Source organism: Pseudoliparis swirei, chromosome 11 (assembly GCF_029220125.1).
Source record: "Pseudoliparis swirei isolate HS2019 ecotype Mariana Trench chromosome 11, NWPU_hadal_v1, whole genome shotgun sequence".
Taxonomy (NCBI): Eukaryota; Metazoa; Chordata; class Actinopteri; order Perciformes; family Liparidae; genus Pseudoliparis; species Pseudoliparis swirei.
Genome location: NC_079398.1, coordinates 22,824,709 through 22,851,972, shown reverse-complemented (window position 1 = coordinate 22,851,972; position 27,264 = coordinate 22,824,709). Strand labels below are relative to the sequence as shown.

General features: G+C 46.5%; 2 protein-coding genes across 4 annotated transcripts in view; one reads left to right on the top strand and one right to left on the bottom strand.

Annotated features, from left to right (window-relative positions):
* The window catches only part of dnaaf9 (dynein axonemal assembly factor 9), a 39,444-nt gene that overhangs the window by 6,043 nt on the left and 6,137 nt on the right, over positions 1–27,264 (top strand). For 2 of the 3 annotated variants that reach the window (XM_056425990.1, XM_056425989.1), the window contains exons 20-37: positions 54–144; positions 820–923; positions 1,114–1,257; positions 2,559–2,644; positions 2,975–3,076; positions 4,598–4,715; positions 4,858–4,946; positions 5,415–5,549; positions 5,873–5,998; positions 9,231–9,268; positions 10,879–11,014; positions 11,630–11,716; positions 12,376–12,482; positions 12,747–12,821; positions 13,624–13,799; positions 13,960–14,025; positions 14,551–14,644; positions 14,925–15,043. In XM_056425990.1, coding sequence (XP_056281965.1) covers positions 54–144; positions 820–923; positions 1,114–1,257; positions 2,559–2,644; positions 2,975–3,076; positions 4,598–4,715; positions 4,858–4,946; positions 5,415–5,549; positions 5,873–5,998; positions 9,231–9,268; positions 10,879–11,014; positions 11,630–11,716; positions 12,376–12,482; positions 12,747–12,821; positions 13,624–13,799; positions 13,960–14,025; positions 14,551–14,644; positions 14,925–15,031 — 1,881 coding nt within the window. In that variant the 3' untranslated portion in view covers positions 15,032–15,043. Of the gene's footprint in view, positions 1–53; positions 145–819; positions 924–1,113; positions 1,258–2,558; positions 2,645–2,974; positions 3,077–4,597; positions 4,716–4,857; positions 4,947–5,414; positions 5,550–5,872; positions 5,999–9,230; positions 9,269–10,878; positions 11,015–11,629; positions 11,717–12,375; positions 12,483–12,746; positions 12,822–13,623; positions 13,800–13,959; positions 14,026–14,550; positions 14,645–14,924; positions 18,973–27,264 lie in introns of those variants that run through there. The other variant, XM_056425988.1, reaches the window with a different exon arrangement.
* ky (kyphoscoliosis peptidase) lies at positions 20,411–27,071 on the bottom strand. The gene is made up of 6 exons (XM_056425991.1): positions 26,221–27,071; positions 24,945–25,059; positions 24,272–24,389; positions 23,552–23,743; positions 23,234–23,424; positions 20,411–22,543 (listed from the first exon to the last, which is right to left on the bottom strand). The coding sequence occupies exons 1-6, from the start codon at positions 26,749–26,751 to the stop codon at positions 21,213–21,215; spliced, it is 2,478 nt and encodes an 825-aa protein (XP_056281966.1). The 5' UTR covers positions 26,752–27,071; the 3' UTR covers positions 20,411–21,212.

Sequence of the window (27,264 nt, the reverse complement as noted above, 5' to 3'; positions counted from 1 at the left end):
TATGGCTACCAGTTGATGTACGTGTGATCATGTGACCTCATCACTGTCAACAGAAAGAGGAAGGCACTTGTCTGGGAACTGCTCTGACTGCCCCAGATGCTGCATACGTGTTCTCCAGCAGCCAGCTCTCCACACCTGAAGAAGGTGACACTCTCCAGTAATATTGATATTTCTGACATGTAGTCTATATTTATATACGGCCACAATGCTGCCGTATAACCTTTTGATTCATAGATTATTGACTTAGCCTGGAATTAATTGTCAAAGTCAACCCGTCGCATTTCAAACAAAAATGAAATTCTGTGAATCAACTAAATAGACTTTTAATCATAGCTTTAGTCAGAGTTGTTTATTTGTGTTTATATGTGACACAGGGTTCGTACGGTCATGGAAAACCTGGAAAAGTCATGGAATTTTAAAATGGTCATTTCCAGGCCTGGAGAAGTCATGGAAAAAACTTAAATCATCAAAGTTTTGGAAAAGTCATGGAAATGTGTTAAAATCACATGTTCATTTACGCCGAGTTTGAAATAATTAATATATTTTTTAAAGAAAGACGCTCAAAATATAAGCCGGCGTACGCTCTCAATACGCGACATTTTCTACAGTTTTCATGTTTATACCGAGATTTCAGTTTGGTCATGGACATTTGGTTTAAAGTCATGGAAAACTCATGGAAATCCATTGGTCAAAATGTGTAAGAACCCTGGTGACAGTACATGTCCAAGATATATATTTTGTATTTATCCTTACCTTGTTATGTGACAAAGAGTCATGATTCTGCCTAACTTTATATATTTCTTAAAATGTTGATTATAGGGAAAATGATTTTCCTGTCTGAGGGACTCCTGTTTATCCATTCTCAATATGGGAGCATTACACTGTCCAAGGATCACATCAGGACCATCAAGTTCTATGATCCGGTAATATTCACATGTTATGATGACACATGTATGATCACATATATATTTTTCTGCACAAGTTCTGTTTTGTTGTACATTTATGATTTAAAAGACAGTTCTTTACTGGGATAAAACACAATGACATAAATCCATTCGCAGTTGAATTTCTGGTTCCAACCTGTGTCTGATTTCTGTGTTGTCTTAAAACCAGGACTCCAGCGCTGTGGCATCTCTCCTCGTGGAGTATGACAGCAGCCTGCTCCCCAACCTTCCGTTCCCTCTCCACAGCGCTGACCACTGTCTGGTGTTTGCTCTTCTGCCCAGGTCTAAGAGCTACAGGGCCTTCTATTCCAAGGTAAAGCCTTAACCCTCCTGTTACTTTAGGGTCAATTTGACCCCATTCAATGTTTAATGTCGGTGTTCTTTCGGGTCAATTTGACCCCAGGCTGTTTTTCACTGTGTCAAACATATAAGAAATATCAACTTTTTTATATATCTAAAGGGCTATTTAGGTATCAACAAACAAACATAAAGTACCTCACACTTAAACTTGGGAAACAATATTAATTCTAATAATTTTCTGGAGGTTTTAATTGCTGGGGTCAAATTGACCCCGAGGGTAAAATATGTTAGTAAATATAAAGGTAACAGGAGGGTTAAACATTGAATGGGGTCAAATTGACCCTAAGGTAACAGGAGGGTTAAGCCGCTGACCTCTGACAGAGTTTTAGATTCAACATACACTTGATTCAGTCTTAAAATTGTGTCCTTCCATTTCTGCAACCGCAGATGGCCTAAAAACTTAGTCTCCCACAGTTCATAGTTCTTTTCGACGTGAACTCATACGTTCGCTCATGGTGCTGGCACTCCAATCCCTGAGACTCGCATTCAAACGTGCATACAAACAAATGTCTCTGTGGCGACTCACGCCGGATATCTCTCAACGTCAAACGCGTCTGGGCCCATAACCTGTTAAGCAGAGCTTGACTGCGTGTACCGACTCAACATATATAAACTTAGGGGGACAAATACACTGGATGCAAGTTTGTAAGAATGATACTCAAGCGCTTTATTTTCTGCAGGTGCATCAGCTTATATAGACCTGGTCACATGACACACACACCTGAAATGCATAAACAATAGTTGGGAGCAAAATCCGTCTCAATTATTCAATTAACACCCATCATGCCTGTGTAATATTGTGCGAAAGCAGCCAGCTGCCACGTGTCTGCAGTAGCCCAGAAGAGACAAACCAACCACTGGCTGTATAGAGGAGGGCCTTTTGCGTTTTCCTGTTGTCGGCCACCGTCGTTCTCCTGCACACTTCACAGGAGAATTTCAGTTGGTTGCAATATGCAGCCTCACCCCTAGATGCCACCGAATCACACACGCTAGACTCTTAAGTGTTCAAAATGACATGGTAATAACATCAACTGGTGTTTATTCCATTTGATCAAATGGTCTTTCAGGTATATATACTATATATTGTCATGTTTTTTAATGGATCTTGAGTTGTGGATGAAATATAGGATATGATTTTTCTGTTTTATTTTTGGTTCAAGGATGATCTCTTTTTTGTGAAACAAGCCATCTTCATCATTTTATGCACATCCAGATACAGCTGCAGTTATCTGAACCTTAATCTCTTGGTTTCAGGTTTTGTCAGTGTGGCAAAAATCTGAATCTGGACTTAATCTGCAAATGGTGGACCAAATGCACCTGACCTGGAACCAGAAAACCATGTAAGAGAACGTGTCCCCTTTTCAACAATTACTTGTCTGTATGCTAGATTCCATCACACCTTCCTTGGAGTTGGAAAGTTAGCAGATTGTCCTTTTTTAAATATCACAATTTTAGAAAAAGTTTATGATCTTATTTTCTCCAATAAGGTCTGACAAATGCAGACATTTAAAATATATATTTGAGTGTGTTTCACTGAACCTATTTCTCTTCCTGTCACAAGATTTTTAACGTCCCATTGTTAACACACTTAGTGATTCTGTAAAATGGCGAATCCGTCTTTTGATGCTCTATCCGGTGGATGTTGTGATGACTTTTTCATCTTCTCTCAGGCACAGCAGACTGCAGAAGCTCCATGACAGTCAGGAGCCGCCAGTGGCCAAACGCAGGGGCAGCCTGAAGACTTCATACTCCCAGCTGCCAGAGCAGGACATGTGAGTACACACTCAAGTCACTCAGTGCTTCACAGTTCCAACAAACAAGTCATGAAACCCGATACCGGGTAACGCTCAACCCCCGGTACGTCTTCCCAAAATAGCATGTCACGCCTGTGTTTCTGGATACAGTGTTTTCATCCGTGGTGATCATCCACACTCGGAAGGTCTTTTCTGCCGAGAGAAAGTATATAAGATCATGACTCTTCCGTATCTGTGTGAGAATAAACGGTGTATCCTTCCTTGCTATCGTAGCTGCAACAAAGACAATAACATGCAGGGATACCACGGCTTCTCGGTCTTCCCAAATCTGTCCCCTCGTATAATCGGACATCCAACTGTTTTAACCCTTGTGTTGCCTTAGGGTCATTTTGACCCAAATCAATATTACACCCTCCCCCCGCTTTAGGATTAATTTGACCCCATTCAATGTTTAATGTCGGTGTTCTTTCGGTAGTCAACAAACAAACATAAAGTGCCTCACACTTAAACTTGGAAAACAATATTAATTCTAATAATTTTCTGGAGGTTTTAATTGCTGGCGTCAAATTGAACCCAAAGGGTAAAATATGTTAGTAAATATAAAGGTAACAGGAGGGTGAAACATTGAATCGGGTCAAAATGACCCAAAGGCGGGGGGAGGGTGTAATATTGATTCGGGTCAAAATGACCCTAAGGCAACACAAGGGTTAAGCATTTGCATTCAAAATTAACATAAACGCACACCGTGCTTCTAAAAATGTGACGCTCTCTTTTGCCAAATGTTTAAGTCTAAATCTCATTTCTAAGCACTCTGTTCCAGTGTTGAGCGTTTATGTAAATGTACTGCAGGAACTGTAACCAATAGGACACGTTGGAAGGAAAGTCTTAGCTGTAAATCTGTCGTACGCCCTTTAGTCCCTTTTCTACCATGTTCAGTTCCCAAAACGCTTGTTGCATCTCAGGGTTCGTACGGTCATGGAAAACCTGGAAAAGTCTTGGAAACTAAAAATGGTCATTTCCAGGCCTGGAAAAGTCATGGAAAATACTTAAATCACAAAAGTTTTGGAAAAGTCATGGAAATTTGTTATAATCACATGTTCATTCATGTCGAGTTTAAAATAATTCATATGTTTTTGAAAGGAAGACTCTCAAATTATAAGCTGGCATAGGCCAAGTCCAAACAGATTTGCACATAAAGGATAATAGTTTGATTAAAAGAATTAACATTTATATAAGTGTTTCTAAGAATAAACATGTATAGTAATGTTTATTCTTTTAATCAAACTATTGTCTCTCATTCATTTGTTTCATTTAAGGTATATTGTATGCTTTGTAATTCTCATTGTTTGAATTCTACATTTTCAAAAAGTTTTCATGGACACACCGAGATTTCAGTTTGGTCATGGAAATGTAGTTTAAAGTCCAGGAAAAGTCCTGGAATTCAATTGGTCAACATGTGTACGAACCCTGCATCCGCTCATGCCGGTCAGTTCTGACCCCATGTCGGTTTACTGATCCTTGCATTCTGGTCCATGCCAGGTTTCTTCAGCACTTTGCCCTGAGTAGTATTGGTCAGGAGCCCATTCTGTATGACCACCTGGGGGTGCTCTTCCCCTCTGCAGAGCTGAGGAATCCCGTCAACGGTCAGGGAGACGAGGTGAGCACGTTGACCGAGGTGCGGCGGATCTTCCTCATTTGAAAAAACAACCGCGGTTCCTTTTAAGGAACGCATTTTCCTGTCACCCTTAATGTGTCTGAGCCAGTTCTAATCTCATGTGGTTCTTTTCATGTGTGCGAAGGTTGTCATCACCATCATCACTGGATTACCGGGAAGCCATAAGGAAAGACTCTGCAATTTCCTGGTCCAATTAAACAAGGAACATGGAAGGTGAGAGCGATTCCATCCGACAAGGTTCCTTCAGTTTGCATTTAGTTTCTGTGACCGTGCTATTATTTCTACTCTTATATACAGGGTTCTTACGGTCATGGAAAACCTGGAAAAGTCATGGAATTTTAAAATGGTCATTTCCAGGCCTGGAAAAGTCATGGAAAAAACTTAAATCATAAAAGTTTTGGAAAAGTCATAGAAATGTGTTATGTTCATTTATGCCGAGTTTGAAATAATTAATATGCTTTTTAAAGAAAGACGCTCAAAATATAAGCCGGCGTACGCTCTCAATACGCAACATTTTCTAAAATGTTCATGTTTATACCGAGATTTCAGTTTGGTCATGGAAATTTGGTTAAAAGTCATGGAAATCCATTGGTCAAAATGTGTAAGAACCCTGTATATATATGTTGTAGCAATTAGCAACATACACATTACAATAAGTTTTTCCTTTCATCCGTCCTGCAGGTGGGTGGTGTACCAGCCTGGTCCTGACAGCTGTGAGGGCTTCTCAGCCTCTCACCTTCAGCAGTATTTGTCCAGCTTCCTGGAGAGCCAGAGAGGCCCTGGAGGCAAACCCCGTCTGTTGGTGGTCTCACCGGGGTGAGAGGAACCATTCATATGCCAAAAACACGACCATTTTAAAATGCTGTTATCTGACGTTTACTAACAATGTCGTGGAGCGTGAAACGGATCTTAGAGCTCGTCTGTCTGCTCCAGAGCTTTCTTGTAGTTCTTTCTGAGCTTCACCTTCTGGGCAGGAAAAGCTGCGACCCCTTTGTGTACTCTGAGTATTTTGGGGTATTCAAACGTAACAATATCAGACGGCTCTTGAAGAAATTGTAAAAGAAGATTAACTGAAATGATTTGGTGTTCATCGTCAGTGTGTGATGACGGTTCATTTGTAAATATTTGTACTTGGACAGATACACAGATGTTCTGGATGTGGTCCAGGCGGTGCTCTTCCACCCTGACCCAGTTGTCCGAGCGTGTTTCACCATCGGCGCCGTCACCGCCTGCGTGGACCCCCTGGCCTCCTGCGTGGAGCACAGGTGACATTTCTTTCCCCAGTAGATTAGGCCTCAACCCGGCGGCTGGTTGTTGTTTGATGAAACCACAACATTTCTCACTGAAGTAGACAAAATTCCTGACTGATTGGGTTTCCAAATGGACTAAAAACCAGAAACCAAGTGAAATGGTATGGATCAGAATGACACCAAACAAAAACATCCGTTGTAACGTGTGACGGCTGTTAGCAATCTAGAATTAAAAAAATTCCCAAGCTCCCTTGGCCTGGGGCTCAGTGCAGTGTGTACATGTAGGTGTGTACATGCAGTAGAAACGGGTTCGGTTTGCTGTGTGTGTTTAAAATCATATTGCTTTCAACTTCAATATTTTCAACAATTCAATTCAGTTTATTTGTATAGCCCAATTTCACAAATTACTAATTTGTCTCGGAGTGCTTTACAATCTGTACACATAGACATCCCTGCCCCAAAACCTCACATCGGATCAGGAGAAACTCCCAAATAACCCTTCAGGGGGAAAAAAGGGAAGAAACCTTCACCAGTCAGCATACTGGTCTGATCTAATTGATGAAGGATGAGTAATTCAATTATTTTTTTACCCTGTTCCAAACAAAACCAAGTTAGTGACTCGACTCCAACCCAGCGCTTCAGCACATGTCGCTGTGCTGCTGCGGCTTCACAGTAAACGGCATCAATAACGCAGCTGTAAGTGTAACAGCACATTTGTATGAGCAGCTTCCATCCAATCCGTACGACGAGTAGCGAACGCTCGCCGCCCGTAGACTCGGAACGTTGCTCTCACAAGCTGGAGACTCGCTGCTTCGCTGAGGACGGCTGTTGCACCCGAACAGGATTCACAGCGTTTGATTCGATCACCCAGTTTCACAACAAACTAGAACTGGCACTCGGTAGAGCTCATACCTTCGCATATCACAAGATTGGGCATTGAATTATGAACATTTTGGCATTAGTTGCATGACAATTGGATACAAATTTTATGGTAAAAAGAAGATTTTGACCTTTTCATTCCATTTGACCCGATTGATCCCAAAATCAAATCAAATGGTCCCCGGATAATAAACAATCATCCCACCAAATTTCATGCGATTCTGTTTAATACTTTTTTAGTTATGCGAGTAACACGCATACAAATAAATAAATAAATACACGGCGCTCAAAACATAACCTTCCGCATTTTCAATGCGAAGGTAATGACTTGCAGATCAGTCCGCTGCTCTGCTATCTCTGCGTATGCTTAGCTTTTATTTTGTTAAACACACCAAGAAAAGCTTTCATTTGTTCCTTGCACAGTAACTATTTTTTTGTTGTGCATGCAGCTAGCTAGACGTATGTATTGTGTATCTTTTTGTGCCATGTAGAGGCTACATATGCCGTCATAGAGCCGTAGAAACAATCTGAGTGTTCTATTCAGCTCTGCTTCTGAGTAATGTATGGACAGACGGACCCAGATGATGACAGACAGGGCCGGATGTTGGAGGTTTCCAGGACGAGGTCACATGACCCTTTTAGCTATTAAAACTCAAGGCTGGGTCCCTTTTACAGAGAGGATCAGTCCTACATTTAATCTCACTCTCCTTTTGTTACAGGCTTTAGATGTAGTTTACAGAGCTTCTCACTGTCGAAGATTGACTGAGCTGCTCCACACAACATGACATGCCACTCCGGGTAATAGGCTGTTTTCCACTGCACAGCCGGGCTGCGTTGGCCAGTGATACGTACAGACGGGTGAAGTCAGTCGAGGGTCGACTCTTTCCAATACGCTTGGAAAACTACTTTGACCGTCTTTTTTTACCAGACCATTTATTTGAAAAGCTAGTCTAATAATTATATTCTGCACATTGCAGATTGCGGTGATTGTCTAGCTTGCCGAGCTTTAATAATAAATAATAAACATGTTTTGTACCCAGTGCCGTTAATATATCGAGATGACCATCCAGTCAAACTCTGAAAAAAAAAAAAGAAAGATATGTTTATAAAAGGTTTAGTTACCTTCGCATTGAAAATGCAGAAGGTTATGTTTTGATCGCCGTGTATTTATTTATTTATTTATTTGTATGCGTGTTACTCGCATAACTCAAAAAGTATTTAACCGAATCGCATTAAATTTGGTGGGATGATTGGTTATTATCCGGGGACCATTTGATTAGATTTTGGGATTGATCGGGTCAAAGGTCAAGGTCATGAAAAGGTCAAAATCTTCTTTTTACCATAGCGCGGTCAATTTTTATCAATTTCTATCCAATTGGCATGCAACTAATGCCAACATGTTCATAATTCAATGCCCAATCTTGTGATATGCGAAGGTATGCGCTCTACCGAGTGCCCGTTCTAGTTAGCAATGTGGTTAGCACTGACTTTTCCTCCATCCCACCACAACCCATTGCCATAGATAGTGTGGAGATCTGTGGACCCACATGGTGCTAATTGGGAGTGGTTAGCCCAGTTTAGGCCTGACCTGCCTGTCAACCCCCTGCAGCACAGCCCCTCTAATCCTCCAGGTCCACATGTGTGGGCAACACCCCCTCCTCGGTGGAGCTCATCGGTCCGCCACGATCCAATCTTTGTGATGAATGCAGACAGTTCATTACATCAGGACAGGAATGATGAATGCTCTTCACATTGCGGATCCCCGAGCCTGCAGGGGAGGGTCTGTGGTGGCCGGAGGGGGACGCGGTTATTCAGAAAGTGGTGTATAACACTGATCGATCTGAAAGGATGAATTATGTTAAGATTAAATGAGATTACAGAAAGCTTTTACATTGGTCAGCTGGCAGTCACAATGTTGATGTCATCCTATAATCAATGCCCCAGGACTGCTAGCCAACAGCCATAACACTGAATTAGCCTGATATTGCTGCACAACCAAGTAAAAAAAAACATTTCTCATAAACAGAGTTATTGTTAGTGATCAGATTGTGGAACGAGACAAGGATTAAAATACAGAGGGTTAATAGTTCAATATATGAATTACCATTTGTATATCAATTACTCCCCCTGTGATGACATTTCTCCTTTTTTTATCAAAACATCTGTTTACGAACTCTCACACGACTCGTGGAATATAATCCAAGTCTCTATTTCCCGGGGGAAAATGAAACTATTTCCAACACAATCCATCCACAGTGACCATCTCAGTCAAACTGGATTTAAATGATGGCTGCCAGTCAGTTTTCTCGCTGTGCTCGTCACATATACTGTCTATCTAACTTAAGTTATTCTCTGTCTGTCTCTGCAGGTTTGCATTTCCTAAACTGTTGGAGCAGTGCAGCCAAGGTAAATTCCGTCTCTTGAGAAGTTTCCCAACAATGAAATACATTGGGGATAAACTTTCAGCAGACATAATGTTGATGTTCATGGCGTGATGCTGCTCTGGAAGCTGAGCAGCATATCCGCTCCAAACGTACGTGATGCAAGAATCAAGAAATGTTCTCCATCATTTTCAAACTAAGTCAGAGTAGAAGTTGGATATTTATGACAAAAAGTTAACAGTAAATTAGCAAATCCAAAAGTAAAGAAGAAATATACGATATATGTGAAACAAGGCTTTTGTTGTGACGTGTGTTGTGGTGCCATTCATCCAGCAGGACCGTCTTTGACTGCCTCAAAATCCCAAAATGTAACTTGTTGTCTACATATTACACACATATGGAGATCTATGGAGGATTGAGCATCAGCATTTTCAATTAAGATCTAAATACTGAGAAGTTCAAAGTACGTTAACATTTGGAGATTAGGTTTGCCAAACTGGACTCACAGCGATGGCGGTTATAATATTACCCACCATGACATTATTCTCTGCCACAAAAGTTTTCTAAATAGTTTGACAGATCTTGTAATATGAAAGCCTAAAGGGTCAAACCAGCAAGAGGCTCAGCACCCGTTGCCCCTAACGTCCCCTAATGTTTGAGAGCCCATCTTGTATTCTGTCATGTGACATATTGAAGAGGAGTCATTATTACCTTCGCATTGAAAATGCGGAAGGTTATGTTTTGATCACCGTGTATTTATTTATTTATTTGTATGCGTGTTATTCGCCGAACTCAAAAAGTATTGAACCGAATCGCATGAAATTTGGTGGGATGATTGGTTATTATCCGGGGACCAGTTGATTATATTTTGGGATCAATCGGGTCAAAGGTCAAGGTCAAGGTCATGGAAAGGTCAAAATCTTCTTTTTACCATAGCACGATACATTTTTGTCCAATTGGCATGCAACTAATGCCAAAATGTTCATAATTCAATGCCCAATCTTGTGATATGAGAAGGTATGCGCTCTACCGAGTGCCCATTCTAGTTTATTTATTTATTTGTATGCGTCCGTGCGTGTTACTCGCATAACTCAAAAAGTATCAAACCGAATCGCATGAAATTTGGTGGGATGATTGGTTATTATCCGGGGACCATTTGATTAGATTTTGGGATCGATCGGGTCAAAGGTCAAGGTCATGAAATGGTCAAAATCTTCTTTTTACCATAGCGCGGTCAATTTTTATCCAATTGGCATGCAACTAATGCCAAAATGTTCATAATTCAATGCCCAATCTTGTGATATGCGAAGGTATGCGCTGTACCGAGTGCCCGTTCTAGTTTATGATATGATATGATATTCCTTTATTCGTCCCACAGTGAGGAAATTTCAAAAATCACAGCAGCATTTTGCATAGTTTAGCATACCTTTTTTACCTTACTTATTATTTTGAAGGAGTCCAAAAGCCGATTTCCTTAAATAAATGTAGCTTGCAGGTACAACAAGGCAGCATTAATGCACAAAAAAACCTACTGTGAAATATTGTATGTCTGCATTGCCTACACAGACGTGATTTTGTGTTTCCAGTTTCTCCTGGTATTCATGTTCCCCTTTTTCGCGCCTCGTTGTACGTCAGGTATTGTGAGTACAGTGGTGTTCACCGGGCTGACAGCGGAGCAGAAGCACCCTCTCACGCAGCATGTTCAGCAGTTGGTACGCTCCGCCAACCCCACCGCCGCCTTCGTGCTGGCAGAGAGAGGAGCTGTCACCAGGTAGGCGCCCGTAGGATCGTGAGCAAACTGTCATCTAACTGCATTTATCTTTGCTTAAAACATTCCACATCTATATTTGAATATGTTGGGTCAGAGCGCTGCACAGGTAGAGAAGTAATGTGTTATGAACAGTTCCCAATGCACACTGTACTTTGAGTTATTACCTTCGCATTGAAAATGCGAAGGTAATGTTTTGATCGCCGTGTATTTATTTATTTATTTGTATGTGTGTTACTCGCATAACTAAAAAAGTATGGAAACCGAATCGCATGAAATTTGGTGGGATGATTGGTTATTATCCGGGGACCATTTGATTAGATTTTGGGATCGATCGGGTCAAAGGTCAAGGTCAAGGTCATGAAAAGGTCAACATCTTCTTTTTACCATAGCACGGTCAATTTGTATCCAATTGGCATGCAACTAATGCCAACATGTTCATAATTCAATGCCCAATCTTGTGATATGCGAAGGTATGCGCTCTACCGAGTACCCGTTCTAGTTCATTCTGTAATTAAAAGCCTGTTATGTATTTCTGAGGTTTTTCAAAGTAAAGTGTTTTTGCTGCGAGGATGGAGTTTTTTTTTTTTCATGTGTTTTCTTTTTTTTATCAATTAGGAATGAAGATGTGAATCAGATATTTTCGGAGAGCAGTTTCAGTGAGCCGCAGATGCTGAGAGCCCGTTACGTCCTCTACCCAGGCTGGTAAGACCCTCGCCCCGTGTACCTCTTCACTAGCTGTGACCCCCCCGCTTGTCCTCCCGCATCCACACACTGAGCGACAGATTGCCGCTGATTCCCGCCGCGGCCCGACCTCGCCTCCCTCCCCGCGGGTTAATTGCCACTCGGCTGCAGCGGTGGGGGTATCGGCCTCTGATTGCTGTAAAGACTCTCGGTGTTCCGTCCCAGGCGGCCTCGCGGCGGCACAGTGACCCGCTGTTGGCCGTGCGGTCGCCATGGACACAGAGGCGGGTCTCCTTCCCTTTGGGCCGGGTCCATTCAGCTCTAATATGAAGCTCCGCTAAATCCTCCCCTCAGGCCACACACTGGATCAAAGTGGTCAGAGTCCGGCCCTTTGGAGTCGCTCACCTTTGAGCTTTATCCTGTGTACGTTCTTCCTCCACGTCCTAACCCCTCCCGACCAAGACGAGGATCTTTCTCACCTGCCGATTGAGAGCATCTCCGTCTCCAGATTCTCCGTCCTCGTCCACAGTTTCACAAGCGATTCACAGACGCTGGCCTCTTTCACGTGGGCAGCTGGTAGAGTAAACAACTCTCCCGCCAAAGACAAAATGTGGCACAAACATTTGGCCGGCTCTCCACTTAACTTTCTCGCCATTTGTGTAATGTGCAATGTCTTTCAGGTGCAAAGGGCGCTTCGTCTCCGGTTGCGGGTCTCTGGTCCTCACCCAGCAGCGCGTGGCTTTCAACCGCCCCCTAGAGAGGCCTCGATTTGTCACCCGCTGTAAAGGTGAGACCCCCCCCCCCCCTCCCTGTTGACTCTTACACGTGACAGAAGCTCCAGATACGAGCTGGCAGGGTTTGATGGTGACTACATAAGCCGCCTTTCTCTCCAAATATGGAGACAACTGGGGTCTCAAAGTAATTGTTCGCTCTTGCTGCAAAACAATCTGTATTCCCAAAGGATGCACATGCTGGCAATTTTGCTTTGGAAGGAAACTGATCATTTAAATTAATATTTCTAACGGCTGAAAATCTCATTACTTTTCTGTAGGACTCAAGTCGTCACTACGGCCAAGCCCCTTCCGGGGAAACATGTACAATGTGTGGGGGAAAGTCCGATTTTCTGGTAGGAATGATTTATTTTCATTTAATCTTTTGCCTTCAAAAATACATTGCCCGCTTTTCCTGACTTTTGACATTTTCAGATTATATTTTGAATTCCAGACAACTTGCTTTTTGTCAAGCGCTGCTAAACAAATGTGACATTTTTTTTCCTCGGTAATTACTTGACCTGCATTTGCATTTCCCAGTTTTGGGAATTAATAGAGAAAAGGTTGCCCTCAAGGCAAGCAAGAAGCTCCTGACGGTAGGAATATTGCTCGCTTGTTGTTTGGTGTTTAGAATTCAGTTCATGGTCCATCGGTTTGGTTTCCTCCGTATTGTTGTCCCACTCTTTTTCTCATCTGAGGACCTGTGCTGAGTTGTTGCATGAGGAGAGAGTGCAGGTGCCTGTGAGGGGGAGACGTGCAGAGAATGTGCCGATATTCATCCAGATTGGAATATACATGAGTACAGAAGGAATGTGGAGGCTCCGCCATCCTTTATCCTCACACTTCCTTGGTGTCAAGTGTATATTACAGTCCCTGTCTTCAGGGTAGTGTATCATTTACATCACTTTATAGTCGTTTTACTTTATTTCACTTTTTGTATGGAGCTGTTGCGCATTCAGTACATATTTCACATTGAGCGAGAACGTATTTGACGTGTTTTATCTTTTCCTTTTTGCCACACACGTGAGTTCTAAGTCTTTTTTGGGCACGGAGAGGCCGGATGGATGTTGAAGCATTAACGCCCCACCAGCATGCCGCTGCAGCAGGTGTTACACGAGGTGTAAAGTGTTTGTGCCCCATCACCTCTGGAACCTCCAGACTCAGACAAGCTGATGGAGGTGAGCTACAACACGTTGAGCGGGAACCTCAGCATCAGCGCCGACCCTCTGACCCCGGGCCCCGAGGAGGCCGGCGCGTCCTGCGTCCTGATCTTCGATGGCGTCGGCCTCACCGAGGACGGCCTGAAGGACTGGCTCCGGCTGTGTGCCAAGCAGGTCGGCATTTAAACTGCATTGCTGCCTTGGATTGGCAAAAAAAAAACTCCCTGAGACTCATGCATGGATTTTCTTTCTTTCTGATTACTATAAAGCTGAGTACTGTGTGAAAAATAAAGTGTGTAATCACAAGGCTGTTATTTCTCTTTGGTGTTTACAGAGGCAGAAAAAGAAACTCAAGAAGACTAAAAACAGCCTTTCACCACAAGAACTCCAGAGCATACACGTGAGCTTGTTTATATTAATAATTATAGATAGTATACAGGACATTGAAGCTACTCTGTGTCTACTTGAGCTCACGCCTGCTTTGTTTGTGAGTATATTGAATAACTAGTCTGCATGTATGACACATGCACTTCCCTGCTGCTGGCTTTAAGAAAGTCAGCAAGCGGCAAAACTTCTAGTTGACGTATGAATCTGGATCTGGTTTCAAAATATTCCCAAAAGATCTTTTTGCAAATATGTGGAATGAAACGCACCGAGTCATTTTGTTGGGAGGTGATATGTGGACATGTGGAGTGACAAACAATGATGTAAACATAGCTGTTTGTTCACAATAAAACTCCACAGGCTACCTTTAGGTTTATTGTCAATAAATGCCACAGCAAGAGGTAAAAGATGGTGAAATCATCGATGCTTTTCAGGCGTTAAGTTGAGCTCTTGAGCCGATGCTGGCAGTTTCTTTTTAGCGCCCACAGCTGTTCAATCTGAAAACCTTTGATTTTACTTGACATTATATGTTTTTGTCCAGATGACCAGGCACCTGGACCGACTACCACAAGGCTACTTCTACAACGGCCGTCAGTTTGTTGACATCTTTGGAGAAAAAATGACCTTCCATCCCTGTATCCTCTTCACCGTCGACGGTAGAAACTCAACCACATCCGATCGGTCCCCCAGGCCTGAAATAGCAGAGATCTTTTTCAAATTCCAAACGTGAAAAAAACCCAAACCATACCGCATACAGTCTCTGTGAGTCAGATTATTCAATACAAATCGAGATCTGTGTTTGATAAGTCACAGGAACATCTATTTTTAAGTTTCTATCTCAAACAGAGCAGTGACCATAAACCGCTTCCTGTCCTGTCCGTGATGATTGTGCTTGCCTTACATCGCCCTCACCAGACATGGAAGACTTTATTAAGGAGCACCTCGCCGAGGCCAACAAGGAGGTCGAGCTGTTCAACCGTCAGCTGGAGCTGCAGGGACAGCCGGACCTGTTTGACCCGTGATAGAATCTGCCCGTACGTCCGCTGCCTCCATCTGTCTTATTTTAACTCTAAAGGGAACCACTGTGGGGGTGGAGGGGGAGGGGGGGGGGCTCAGAATGGTCGGTGTGAGGCCGCACCACGTGACGCTGCTGCGAGAAGCCCATTCACTATCCACGAACCGAGACACTTTGCCTCCTGATTCGGGGGCATCAAAAAGGGCCGAGCGGCAGACGAGCTTTTAAAGAATTAAATCACCCGTAAATAAATAAAAAGCGGGCGCGGCGAGGCGGTCCGCCTCACGTCCTTCGGTATCACCGCTCCCTGTATACAGTTAGCAGTGAGGCGTCGCATTCATCAAGTAAAATGCGACGCCTTAAATTGAGACCCGCTGGCCAAGAGATTAGAGGCGCTCACGACGGCGGACGAATCCGAAACACAACGCAACGCCAGACTCCACCTTTTTAAACCGCTGCGATTACGGCCACTAAGCCCGCGGGCGGGGAGACTTTCACGATCGGGGGGGGTTTCCGAGCGCGCTCTCCCGTCGCCGGGGCGCGTTTCTGTTTATCGCAGTTGGCAAATTAATGCCTCTATTTCTGGACGGGCGTGGAGGGCCGTGTGATTGCGGCGGGCTCCCCGGTGGCGTTTCTCACGCACCGCTCCTCCTCTGTTGTCACCCGACCCGCGGCCCACCTGTCGTCTCAGCGGAGGGAGCGCCGCGGTGTTTTTGTTTGAAGACTCGTAAAGTGAATCTAATGAAAGTGCAATAAAGCAGAGCTCCGTCCTCGCAGCGGAGCGGCGGCGTTCCGAAACAGCTGAGGCCGCCAGGCACACGTCGGATCTCCGAGGTGGCGCTTCCAGCGCAACATTAAAGCACTCAATTCTGGTTATTTGTTTTTTAATAATGCTGCTCGTTAACGGGGAGAATCTGAAGCCTCCCTGCGGCCGGCTGCGGATCCCTCAATGTTCATTTGTGGCTGCGTTAGTCCCAAGTGTCAACACAGTTTTAAACATCTTTTTGGGTCACAGCTTTCGGGTAAATGAGATAATCCTGGGAATGTTTGGTCAACACGAGTTGAGCCTTTAGTGCCGGGTTATCCGGCCTGCATCGGCGGTGTGACGTCGCAGAGAATCCGCCCTCCTGTCCCGTCTCAGCAGGGAGTTCGACTCTGCGTCCGTGTGTGACACTAATATTCTATGCACGTCTTCCTCTTGTGGACTAATTTCCCCTTGTGTGGATTAATAAAGGATATATCTCTTATCTCTCATCGGGGTTCCTACACAGGTTTTTCCAAGTTGGTTCGCAAAGCCGCGGGTAATCTCCGCGTCGTCGTCGACCGCTTTGCGATATCTGCGTTTCAAAGTAAGAGCGCGGTAAACGGGCGGAGTTTAAAACGCCGAAGCGTGCAGGAACACCGCTACGATCCCGGGAGCTCCGAGGGCTCTCGTTCCTCACGGGGTCAGCGGCGCAGCCCGAAGCCTCGTCGACTGCTTTTGGGCGCTAACCGAATCTATTTCAGTGAACGCAGAGCACTCGCCGATGCTGCTGCTGCGGCGACATTACGATGTATCGCATCGGCCCCAACATATGTAGAGAAACGTCCCGTATCCACCGAGCTCTCTGAGATTCTCAGATAACAGAGGAAAGGTGTTTCCGTGAAGAGCAGAATCTTCATTCCTCGGCAGCGGAGGGAGACGCTTGCCATTCGGTTCCTATCTCGGATATTATTAGATCGGCGGCGACCTCGCCGGCCGCGTCGTGTTTTGCATGTCTGCCTGTCGGCGCCGTCAACGGCCGGGAAAGAAGAACCCGTGATTTCGTGGTTCAGCTGAAGACTGAGCGAAGGCATCGTTAGGCAAGTTGTTTCTCTCCCGGAAGAATTGAGATTCAAACAATCCTGAACCTGAACCGCGCGCCTCCAACACGTATTACTGCGGCAACAGAGAGGAGGAGCTCGTTCTCTCGTACCCTATAAAAGAAGTGCAATTGCACCTCGTGTTTTTCTATACAGTGAATCTGCGGTACCCTCCAGAAGCTCTTTAAGGACCGGGCAAACGAACAAAGCCACGTTCTCCGTCTCACGAAACGAGACGACAAACGTAACGCAGCAAATGGATTCCAGCGATGTGCCGTTAAACAAAAAAAAGTAAAAACTCGAGCAGGATAATACGTAACATTACTCCTGTGTTGACAAAATGTTGACCGGTTGCTCTGTTGAGCTTTTCGGGGATGTTGGGAGCAACAGTTGCTGTCGCTCTGTCGGCGCGTAACGCGGCAGAGAGTTCCCCTGGTTGACGGGGAAATAGTCGCCAGAAGGTTCCTCAACTTTGAAACCTGCCAAAGAAGCAGGGAAGCGGGAACTATATTTGGCTGAGAAATCAAAAAGGAGTCCTTAAAGAGCGGAGGGTTATGTAATACCGTCGTGATATTTAAATGAAATTACCACGAACACGTACCCAGTATACGACGACTGCTACTACAAGTACGTCCACACTATTTTGCATGTGTCGAGATGTCACGCGGCTGCGACAGGCGATTGTGTCGCGACACAATCGCCTTTCACCGGACCGGTACGACGAAGAGGAAACAATCCCGTTGATTTTAAACATCCGCTGAGAAATTTGAATTTACCTCGAACGCGACGAAGAGTATTTTTGTAAGACTGTGAATTGAGAATCCTAGATGCAAGCGAAACGTCTCATCGCGCAAAAAACAAAAAAAGCAGACGCAATTATTTTTATTTATTTTTAGGAGGAGGAAACAAAAGAACTCCAAACGAGAATCCGATCGGGTTGCGAGACGTTTTCTCCGATCCAGCGGCGCCTCGGCGAGCGTTGGTGAAAGGAGTCCATGGAGTCGTTCTTTAAAGCAATGTGTTTCTACTCAGTGAGAGGGTGAAGTAGGCGATGTCACACGAGGGTGGGGGGGGGGGGGGCTCCGGGCGATTCAGGTATTCTTGAAACTAAACAAAAAAGATAGATGAAGGCCGGGTACCACTGAGAGTACCGAAGCCAGTACACGCTTCAATAAGTATACGTACAACTGCAGTATCTTAAATAACGGGAATCGCAGATCTATTTCTGTACGCCCGGCCCGAGGTGGGACAGAACTCTTGACGTTTTTACGCAAAACAAAACAAAACGAGGGTCGAGTTTGTCGGGCGACCTTCCGTCGGCCCGAGGAGCCCTCCACACGCCCCCCGGCGTCTTCGTCTTCCAGCCGTCGCTGAAGTTACAGGACAAAAACAAAGTTTGGCGTTAATTGGTTTTATATACAAGGGGGGGGGGGGGGGGGTGTCTTTTGTTATTTTCTAGTTTTGAAGATTGGCTCCGTGTTCGAAAAAGGGGGCCGACTGCGTGGAATGTACGCACTCCTTGAAGAAGTGGATCTTTCTAAGGTGTTTTTCGTGCTTATTGGAGGTTTGGGCTCGGACGACGTCATCGTGAACCGTCCAGAACATTCCCCCGTCCACTCGGCTCGTTTGGGCTCTTCCGTCCCATCGAGGTTCAGAAGGGCGTCTCGGGCTCTTCGCCCCCGCAGGCCGCCCCGGACAGAGGGAGGGATTCGCTCAGGCGTTCCTCTCATCTCCGTCCCTGAGATGACACAAAGAGCCAGAGCGCTGCAGCAGAAGACGGCGGCGACGCCGCGGTTAATGTCTCGCGTCCGTGGCCTCGTCGTCGTTATCCGAGCAACGGAAGCGATTCATGTCGTCGTGACGGGATCAGATCGCGGGGCTCGTTTCTTCTTCTCTCTCTCCAGGCCGTCCAACGCGAACAGAAAAGAGAACTCGCTTCAAAAGTGCCAAACGGTGTTTCCACGTTTTAGTTTTGAGCCGCGAGAACCGAATTACATTTGCACAAAAATCGCCTGTAACTTCTGTTTTTCTCCTGTGACCGACGCTTTTTAAAATCTAACTGTTGTTTTTATTGCACCGCGTGTCCCATTAAATATTTATAAGGTTGATTCGTGTTTGTTCTTTTGTCCCTGAATGCAACCGTTAGATTTAGACCTTTTAAGGTCGGCGTGCTGCCGGCTCGGTGGCTCTCAGATGTCAGCGGCTCGGCCAGGGGGGGGGGGGGGGGGGTTATTGGGACTGGGAGAGCTAGACTCAACAGAAACACTACTCCTAGTCACTGTGTGTGTGTGTGTGTATGCAAGCTTGTGTGGCTATTAATGCACTCTGTTAAGAAGAAAGAGCAGCTGAAATAGTGCTGAGAGAATGTGTGTGTGTGTGTTTAATTGAAAGGAAGATGGTGTGTGTCCGTGTGTGTGTCCGTGTGTGTGTCCGTCCTTGTATTGTTGCCAGGCAGATACAGTCCTATGGCTCACCTCTGACATCAGTGTTTCCTCGCCTCTCTGCTGCCGCCAGTTTCTCCCCAGCGACTCAAGGCAAGACCCCCCCCCCCCCCTCATTCCCTTGCCCGCCCCAGATACGCTCGACACACTCTTACCATATCGCTCCCATCATTAAAGGCCCTCTTTTCGTCTCCCCCTCGCCCCTCCGTTGTATTTTTACTGAGGCTATTTTCGGGCTATTATGACAGCGGCGTGTAAACACTCCTCGTCTGCCAGATCCTGCGGGGCCCGCGGTCACCGGACCGTGTGCTCCATTCATTCACTTTTAAACCGAAGCTACCGGAGCCACCGGCCTCGACCCCCAAACGTTAACCGTCCACCGGGTTTGACTCCAGCTGCACGGGACGACGGGTTAGAACAAGTGTTTCTGCTATTTTGTCCACACCATTTACATCTGTGAGCAATAGAAACACCTCAGTCAGTGAATACAGGTCAACGCAAACTAAACGTTATACTCCCGTAAGAGGCCTCACTGGTTTAATAAACTGGTAACTGTGAAAAGGGGATTTTCCAAAAAAGTCTGATTATTAATTTGATTTTTTAATCCCAATCGCGGTTATTATAGTAAGAAGAATATACTGAAAGCTAATATATACACCAAATAAAGGAAAAACCAAGAATATTGTGAATTTACATAATTACATTGGTTGACTTTATGCTGCTCAGACACTATTAATATATTCAGCATTAATAATATAACTGTTATAGTACAATGATAAAACTTATAAACTCTGTAAATTTAAGTAAACTTTTAAATATGTATTCACCTTCTTAAACATATCTTACAAAAAACAAATTAAAACAAACTGAAAACAAATAAATCAAGCAAAATACAAAATTCATTGAAGATTAAAAACTCATAGGTTTTGAGTTGTATATTACTTGTTTATGCTTCTGGATGTTTTTGTTTCGGGACCTTTTAAGCTACCGGGATTTGCAATATTTTAACAGACATACTTTAAATGAAACCAATGTTTTACTGTCATCGGCCTCCATGACCAGATTAATAACGTAATTGTGGAAACTGAAAAAAAGACTCCAGATTAAGATTTTTTTTTCTCCACAGTATATTTTTATTGCACGCTTTTTTCACAACCATCATTTCATAATGCAGGATTATTTCTCAAATCATCAAAATAATGCACAAATGCACTCTTGATCTGTGTGACATCACGGCTCAGCTCCGTAGTCTCGCGACTGAATACGACCTCCGGCAAACAAGAGCTTGAAAAAAAAATCTAAAACAACTGCCAGGTGAGTTTGGTTTTGCATTCTCATCACTTCATCGCTCCAAAGTTTACACATTCACCCAACCGTTTCTCAAATTCAGTTTCCATTCGCCTCATGGTGACCGTGTGTGTTCACGCCGTTACACCTGAAGGATCGGCGCTCACCGTTTGGATGATTACCGTCACATTGAAAATGCGGACGGTAATGTTTTGATCGCCGTGTATTTATTTATTTATTTATTTGTATGCGTGTTACTTGCATAACTCAAAAAGTATTAAACAGAATCACATGAAATTTGGTGGGATGATTGGTGATTATCCGGGGTCCATTTGATTAGATTTTGGGATCGATCGGGTCAAAGGTCAAGGTCATGGAAAGGTCAAAATCTTCTTTTTTACCATAGCACGGTAAATATTTATCCAATTGGCATGCAACTAATGCCAAAATGTTCATAATTTAATGCCCAATCTTGTGATATGCGAAGGTATGCGCTCTACCGAGTGCCCATTCTAGTTAGCAAATATTTTTGTCCGATTTATTCGTCCGTATCGATAACTTCACGACGCAGCTGTGATCAGAGAGCGACCCGTCTGCTCCCCGCCCGCCTTCTGTTTGTCACACGTCTCCCTCCAGCTGCTTGATGTCAAAGGTCAATAACACAGCCATGTCCCCGGCCTCCTCCAGGGCGGCGGCCAGCTTCAGCGGCCGGGGCCCGTTCCCGCTGAACACCTCCCCCTCCCAGACTCTGCTCTTGTTCAGCTTCAGCTCGGTCCCCGTCTCTCCCACCACGCTCACCCTCCGGGCCCCGGGGACCCTCACCCTGAAGCGGACCCAGGCGCGGGCCTCCAGCAGGCCCGCGCGCGGCTCGAACAGCACGCAGCCTTTCCTCCAGGCCGAGTAGACGGCGGGGAACGGCGCCCCCGGCCGCTCGCAGCTGTTCCTCAGCACGAAGTCGCACATGGGGCTGAAGTCTCCGCCGGGGGCGACCTTGGCGTACAGGCCCAGCCGGTACACGCCGGCGTCGGGCAGGCGCACGCTCACCGTCACCTTGCTGTCCGTGTACGTGCTGAAGAGCTGGCGCGCCAGCGGGGCGCCGGGCGGGTCGCCCTCCTCCCGGCCGAGCACGGCGTGGAGCTCCAGGTCCCGCTGGTTGTGGAAGGTGACGTTGCACTCGCCCCGCTGGGTGCTCACCAGCGCCGTCGCGTGGCTGAACTTGGACAGCCCCGCCTCCAGCGTGCGGGTCCCCGGGCCGCACGCCGAGCCCAGGTCGGGAGGGTACAGCTCCTCCGGCGCCACCACCTTCCCCCCGCAGCGCAACAGGAAGTTCCCGGCGTTCTGGAACTTGTCGTCCGTCTTCTCGTAGTCGCGCACGAACACCGACAGGCGGTAGAAGCCGCGCGCCGGGCACAGGACGTGGCAGCTCAGGGCGTCCGGCTGGATCTGAGTCGCCAGGCAGCGTTTGGCCACGGCGGCCGGCAGCGCCGGGTGGACCAGTTGGCACAGCGCCATCAGAGGCCGGGACGTCTTCAGCGCCAGCCGGAAGACGCCTTCTTCCGCCTCGGCGGCCTCGCTGCCCTGGCTGCTGCCCGCCACGCCCAGAGCCGCCGCCGCGGGCCGCAGGCCCCAGGACAGGAAGGGGTTCTCCGGGATCTCCTCCATGGCCCTGGGGGTCGGGCACTCGACCGTGAAGGAGCAGACCCACATCAGGGGCGTGGTGGCCGCTTCGGGGCGGGCGAACAGCTTGACGTCGTACACGCCGCTCGCGGGCGGCAGCAGCCGCAGCTTCATGGCGCGGCGGGACACCGTGAGGAGGCCGGAGGGGGAGGAGCCGCCGGACTCTTTCTGCTCCGCAGCGCCGCAGTGCAGGAAGTCCTGGTGCTGCGTGATCTCGAAGGTGAAAGTCGCCGTCCGGGAGAAGCCGAGGGACACGTTGGCCTCGCCGTCATCTGAGGAAGGAAAGCTGAGTTTAGAGGTGCGTTCACACCAAAAGGGAAGCGATTTTTCGCGTCACCCAAAACACGTGAGTTTACTCGCTCGACCGTTCGCTGTGTTCTCGCCATGAGCGTCGAGACGCTCCACGAGGGGCGGGGCTTATCTCCGTGTCTCATCTCCGTAAAGACCGTTATCATCTCCTTCATCCACCAGAATAACTCACCACTAGTTCTGCTTTATACTTGTTGTGGACGTCCCACACACTGACGCCCTCGTGTTTGGGTTGATGACATCACCCGTAGGCTCACTCAGCTCGGTCACTTTCACCGATGAAGTCACCGTTACGTCTGAAAGACTTCCGCTTCCAGCTACGAGAGAGAACTCAAGAGCGGATTGGCCCGAGTTGCGAGATGACGCCTCAAAGTGGAAATATCTCAACTCGGGGCGAAAATTGCGCCGCTGTAAACGCGTCGCCCACATCGCGTCGCCCCAAACGCGCCGCCTGGGAAAATATCGCGTCTACGGTCTATCACAGCCACACGTTGACTTTTCATGGGATTCGGTGTGAACGCACCTTTAGAGTTGTTCTCTTTAAGATCGATGGATATCGGTGGGCGTAATCGCTCGAGTCCATTTGATTTACATCCGGGGTTTTTTCGTTCATAAAATGAAACCGTGTAAAATCAACAGAGCTGAGGACGAACCCGTGACGATGTGAAAGTGATGAGGCTGAATCAGCCGGAGCCCCATGGTGAAGAAGGTCGAGGTCTTGAAGACCCTCCTCTCAAACTCCTCCAGGGGAATGGGCGCCTCCAAGAGCTGCCACCTCTCCTCATCGGGGAAGTGCGATTCCACAAATTCCTCTGGGTCCGTCAGGAAATAGAAATCGTCGAACCTTGTGGGCAGAAGGCGGCGGGGGGGGGGGGGGGACGGACAGATGTTTAGAGACTCGACTCGCCGCCGCTTCTCCGCGTGACGACCGAAGCAAAACGTGACCTTTTTACGGAAAACCCTCGCAAAACCTTTTGACGAAGCTCTCGCGCTGCACGTCGACTCGTCCGGCTCCCCAACAGGCGTCCAGCAGGAACCACTGGCCCCCCAGGAGCACGGCGTTCCACAGGTGATCCGATTGGACGTTCTCGAGGCTCTGGCCCTGAAGGTACCCGACTCCCTTGCTGTGGCCCGGAACCTCTTGGCACTCGATGCCCACCTCTCTGTGAGCCACAGGAACACAAAGCGACCAGAGTCTTACAGACAGACATTTTCAAACCGGTGTGCTTGAGCTCAAGGTCAAGGTTATGTGTTTGCTGTCGGGCTGAAATACAATCACATTATTACCTTCGCATTGAAAATGCGGAAGGTTATGTTTTGATCGCCGTGTATTTATTTATTTATTTATTTATTTGTATGCGTGTTACTCGCATAACACAAAAAGTATTAAACAGAATAGCATACACGGTCAATTTCTATCCAATTGGCATGCAACTAATGCCGAAATGTTCATAATTCAATGCCCAATCTTGTAATATGTGAAGGTATGCGCTCTACCGAGTGCCCATTCTAGTTTCTACAGAGAATATCTTGAACTCCGCGGGGACCAAGGACGCAGCACAATACCGAATAACGAGCCGGAGGAATCTGAGCAATAAATGTGTTGCACGACGGAATCGTATTTTTGCGACATGTTTTTCCCGACACACAGGACGCTCTGACCCGCCTCAAAGGAGACACGGGGCGTTTACCTGCACATCTCTGAGCAGAGGCTGGAGTAGCCGCAGCAGACGCCCCGGCCGGCGGCGATCACCTCCTCCGGGGAGGTCAGCTTCTCCGAGCGGCCGAGGTACCCACCCACATCGTACTCTACGGAGAAAGAGTTATTTGCTCTGCCTGTAGATTGTATTTGTAATCTCGTGTTTTTAGGTTTGTTCTTAACATCAGCATCATTGGGACTGCGGATGAAAAGTAGCCTCTGGCGCATTTACTGACATGTTTTATTAATGTGCACTGTCCCTTATTAAATAAACCCAGTAAAAAATAAAAAAAAGCATTCCTTTTATTCCTCGACGAGCGCCACTCAAATGCATTCATCCCCCCTGGGTTATTTTTTCTACTTTGTTGCACCACAAGCAGGAATTAAAACAGACTTTTATTTAGATTTTAGGAATAAATGCACACAAAATGGTACAAATGTTCCTCTCTTGGCAGGTTGGTTGTGCTTTACTTTATTAAGTGAATGATGTGACTCCTGAAGGTAATCTATAGAGCACTGAATCTTATTTGACGAGGCTTTACAGCCCATTACATAAAAAATCCCAATAAAAGTTCATTTTAGGGGGGAAACAAATAACACCAAACACCTCCTGAGATGTGTTCACAGAACTCTTAATGGAAGTATGTGCAGGAAAGAATACCCACCGATGTTTTGGCACAGCCAGCTCCAGATGGCACGAAGCCTCTCCAGCTCATTTCTGGCTCCGTGTGTGACGCTCTGCACGATCGTCTTCACGTCGTACACACACTTCTCCTTCAGCTGCAACACACACACACAGTGAGATGCAATGTGTTTTTCTATGGGTTGACTAGTTCTCGAAGTGTTCTTCAATATATTCAAAGATGCCGTCCTCGATGGGTTCCCACAGACCGCCGAACGGCAGCTTCCTGTCTGTCGTTCAGTGTTCTGAACAAACCAGGTCACTCTTCTCCGCTCGAGGATGCGAGATGCCTGAGAGCCGCCGTTCTGGTTTCATTGTGGCGGATGAGTCGATGTGATCGACGCGTCGCGGAGCACAAAGACTCTGCTCGGGTTTGTTTGTGCTGGTTTCTCAGTACTGTTAGGTTGTAATAGTTTATTTTGATTATGCACATGTACAGAGGGAGTCTTATGCTTTAAATTAATACATATAGAAAGATATTGTGGAAGATGATGATTTATGTTTGTGTTTTTATTTAATTGTTCGTATAGTTGGTTGTTATGTAATTTTTATTTATTCGTTGTTGTTTTTGATTGTCTGGTGTAACTTGTTAAAAACTTTAAATAAAATTATTGAAAGAAAGAAATATATTGTAATAGGAAATATTAGGGAGAATATTGATATTGTTGTTAATGTGTGATGAAGCATAGGGGTACTGTCTACTCTATGGATATGTCAATGGCAAGAAGTAATGTTATGTACGTTGCATGAGAGTGAATGTTAGTTAGTATTTCAGATTGTTGAAGCCGGTTGAAGCCCGTGAAGTGACTTTAATGCGGACAATAACAGACGGGACTTTCATTGTGAAAATACTTGTTTAGTGACTTGGCCGGAAGTGACGTTTTGACCCGGGGGTCGTGACATTCGACCCGTCCATTTTGATATCGGACTTTAATCCAACGAGAAGGTGTTAAAGGCTTGACACACCTTTGAGAGGAGCTGATTGGCTGATATGCAACTAACACACGTCGTACTGGGGAAGCCTCTCGTCTCGATGCAGGTGAGGCAGCAACACATGTTCCCTTGGAGCTCGTACCTGCGGAGCCGGTTCTGGTTCTGGTTCTGGTTCTCTCCTGCCAGCAAAGCTCTCTGTGAATGTTACTAATGTACGTCGTGCCACTGTTTAGGTTAAAAACTCGTTTTTTATCAATAAGACGTGAATGGAAACAGGAATAGGTTTGCACTTCGAGTGTGTGTGTGTGTGTGTGTGTGTGTCACACCTCTGCTCCGGCCCTGACGACGTGAGAGTCCACCCGGTTGAAGACTTCCGAGTTGGTGAACAGGTCCTTCCGACGCCTCCGCTTCCCCGCCGCCGCCAGAGGGGGCGCTCTCTCTTTCGGCTTCGGCGGCCCGTGCTCCTCCCCCTCCTTCCTCACGGCGCTCTTCTTCACCGCGGTGACGGTCCTGGCGGCGCTCTCGGACGACAGCTGCCTCTTGGCCACGGGCCGCTGGTCCTCGCCCTCGACCGACAGCTTCTGGGAGGCGCCGGCGCCGACTAGGAGCCGGGCCGCCGCCGTGACCCCCCCGGGGGGAGGCTCCGGACCCCCCTGGGCCCGCTTCTCATTCTGTACCACAGTTTCTATAATAGCGACGGGGCTCGCGTCGCCTAAAATCCGATTCTCCCGGAGGTCACGGAGCCCCGAGGCCTTCAGCTGGACGCATCCCGGCTGCGTCGCCTCATCGTGCTGAGAAAGGCGAGCGGCGCAGGAGAACGGGAAGGAGAACTTCTGAATTGCAACTTTCGTTGACATTATGCTGGGAGCATGGCGTCCTCGCCAAAGAGAAGGGGAACTATTCCAAAAGACAGAAGACACTTTCCTTTTAGCCAATACTCTCCGATATCTGAGCAGGTCTTTATTTATCTATCTATCTTTATCTATCTATCTATTTATCTATCGATCTTTATCTTCAGGTCCTTAAAGCTTAAGGTGCGTTCACACCAAAAGCCAAGCGATTTTTCGCGTCGCCCAAAACGCGTGAGTTTACTCGCTCGACCGTTCGCCGTGTTCTCGCCATGAGCGTCGAGACGCTCCGCAAGGGGCGGGGCTTATCTCCGCGTCTCGTCTCCCTAAAGACCGTTATCATCTCCTCAATCCACCAGAATAACTCACCACTAGTTCTGCTTTATACTTGTTGTGGACGTCCCACACACTAACGCCCTCGTGTTTGGGTTGATGACATCACCCGTAGGCTCACTCAGCTCGGTCACTTTCACCGATGAAGTCACCGTTACGTCTGAAAGACTTCCGCTTCCAGCTACGAGA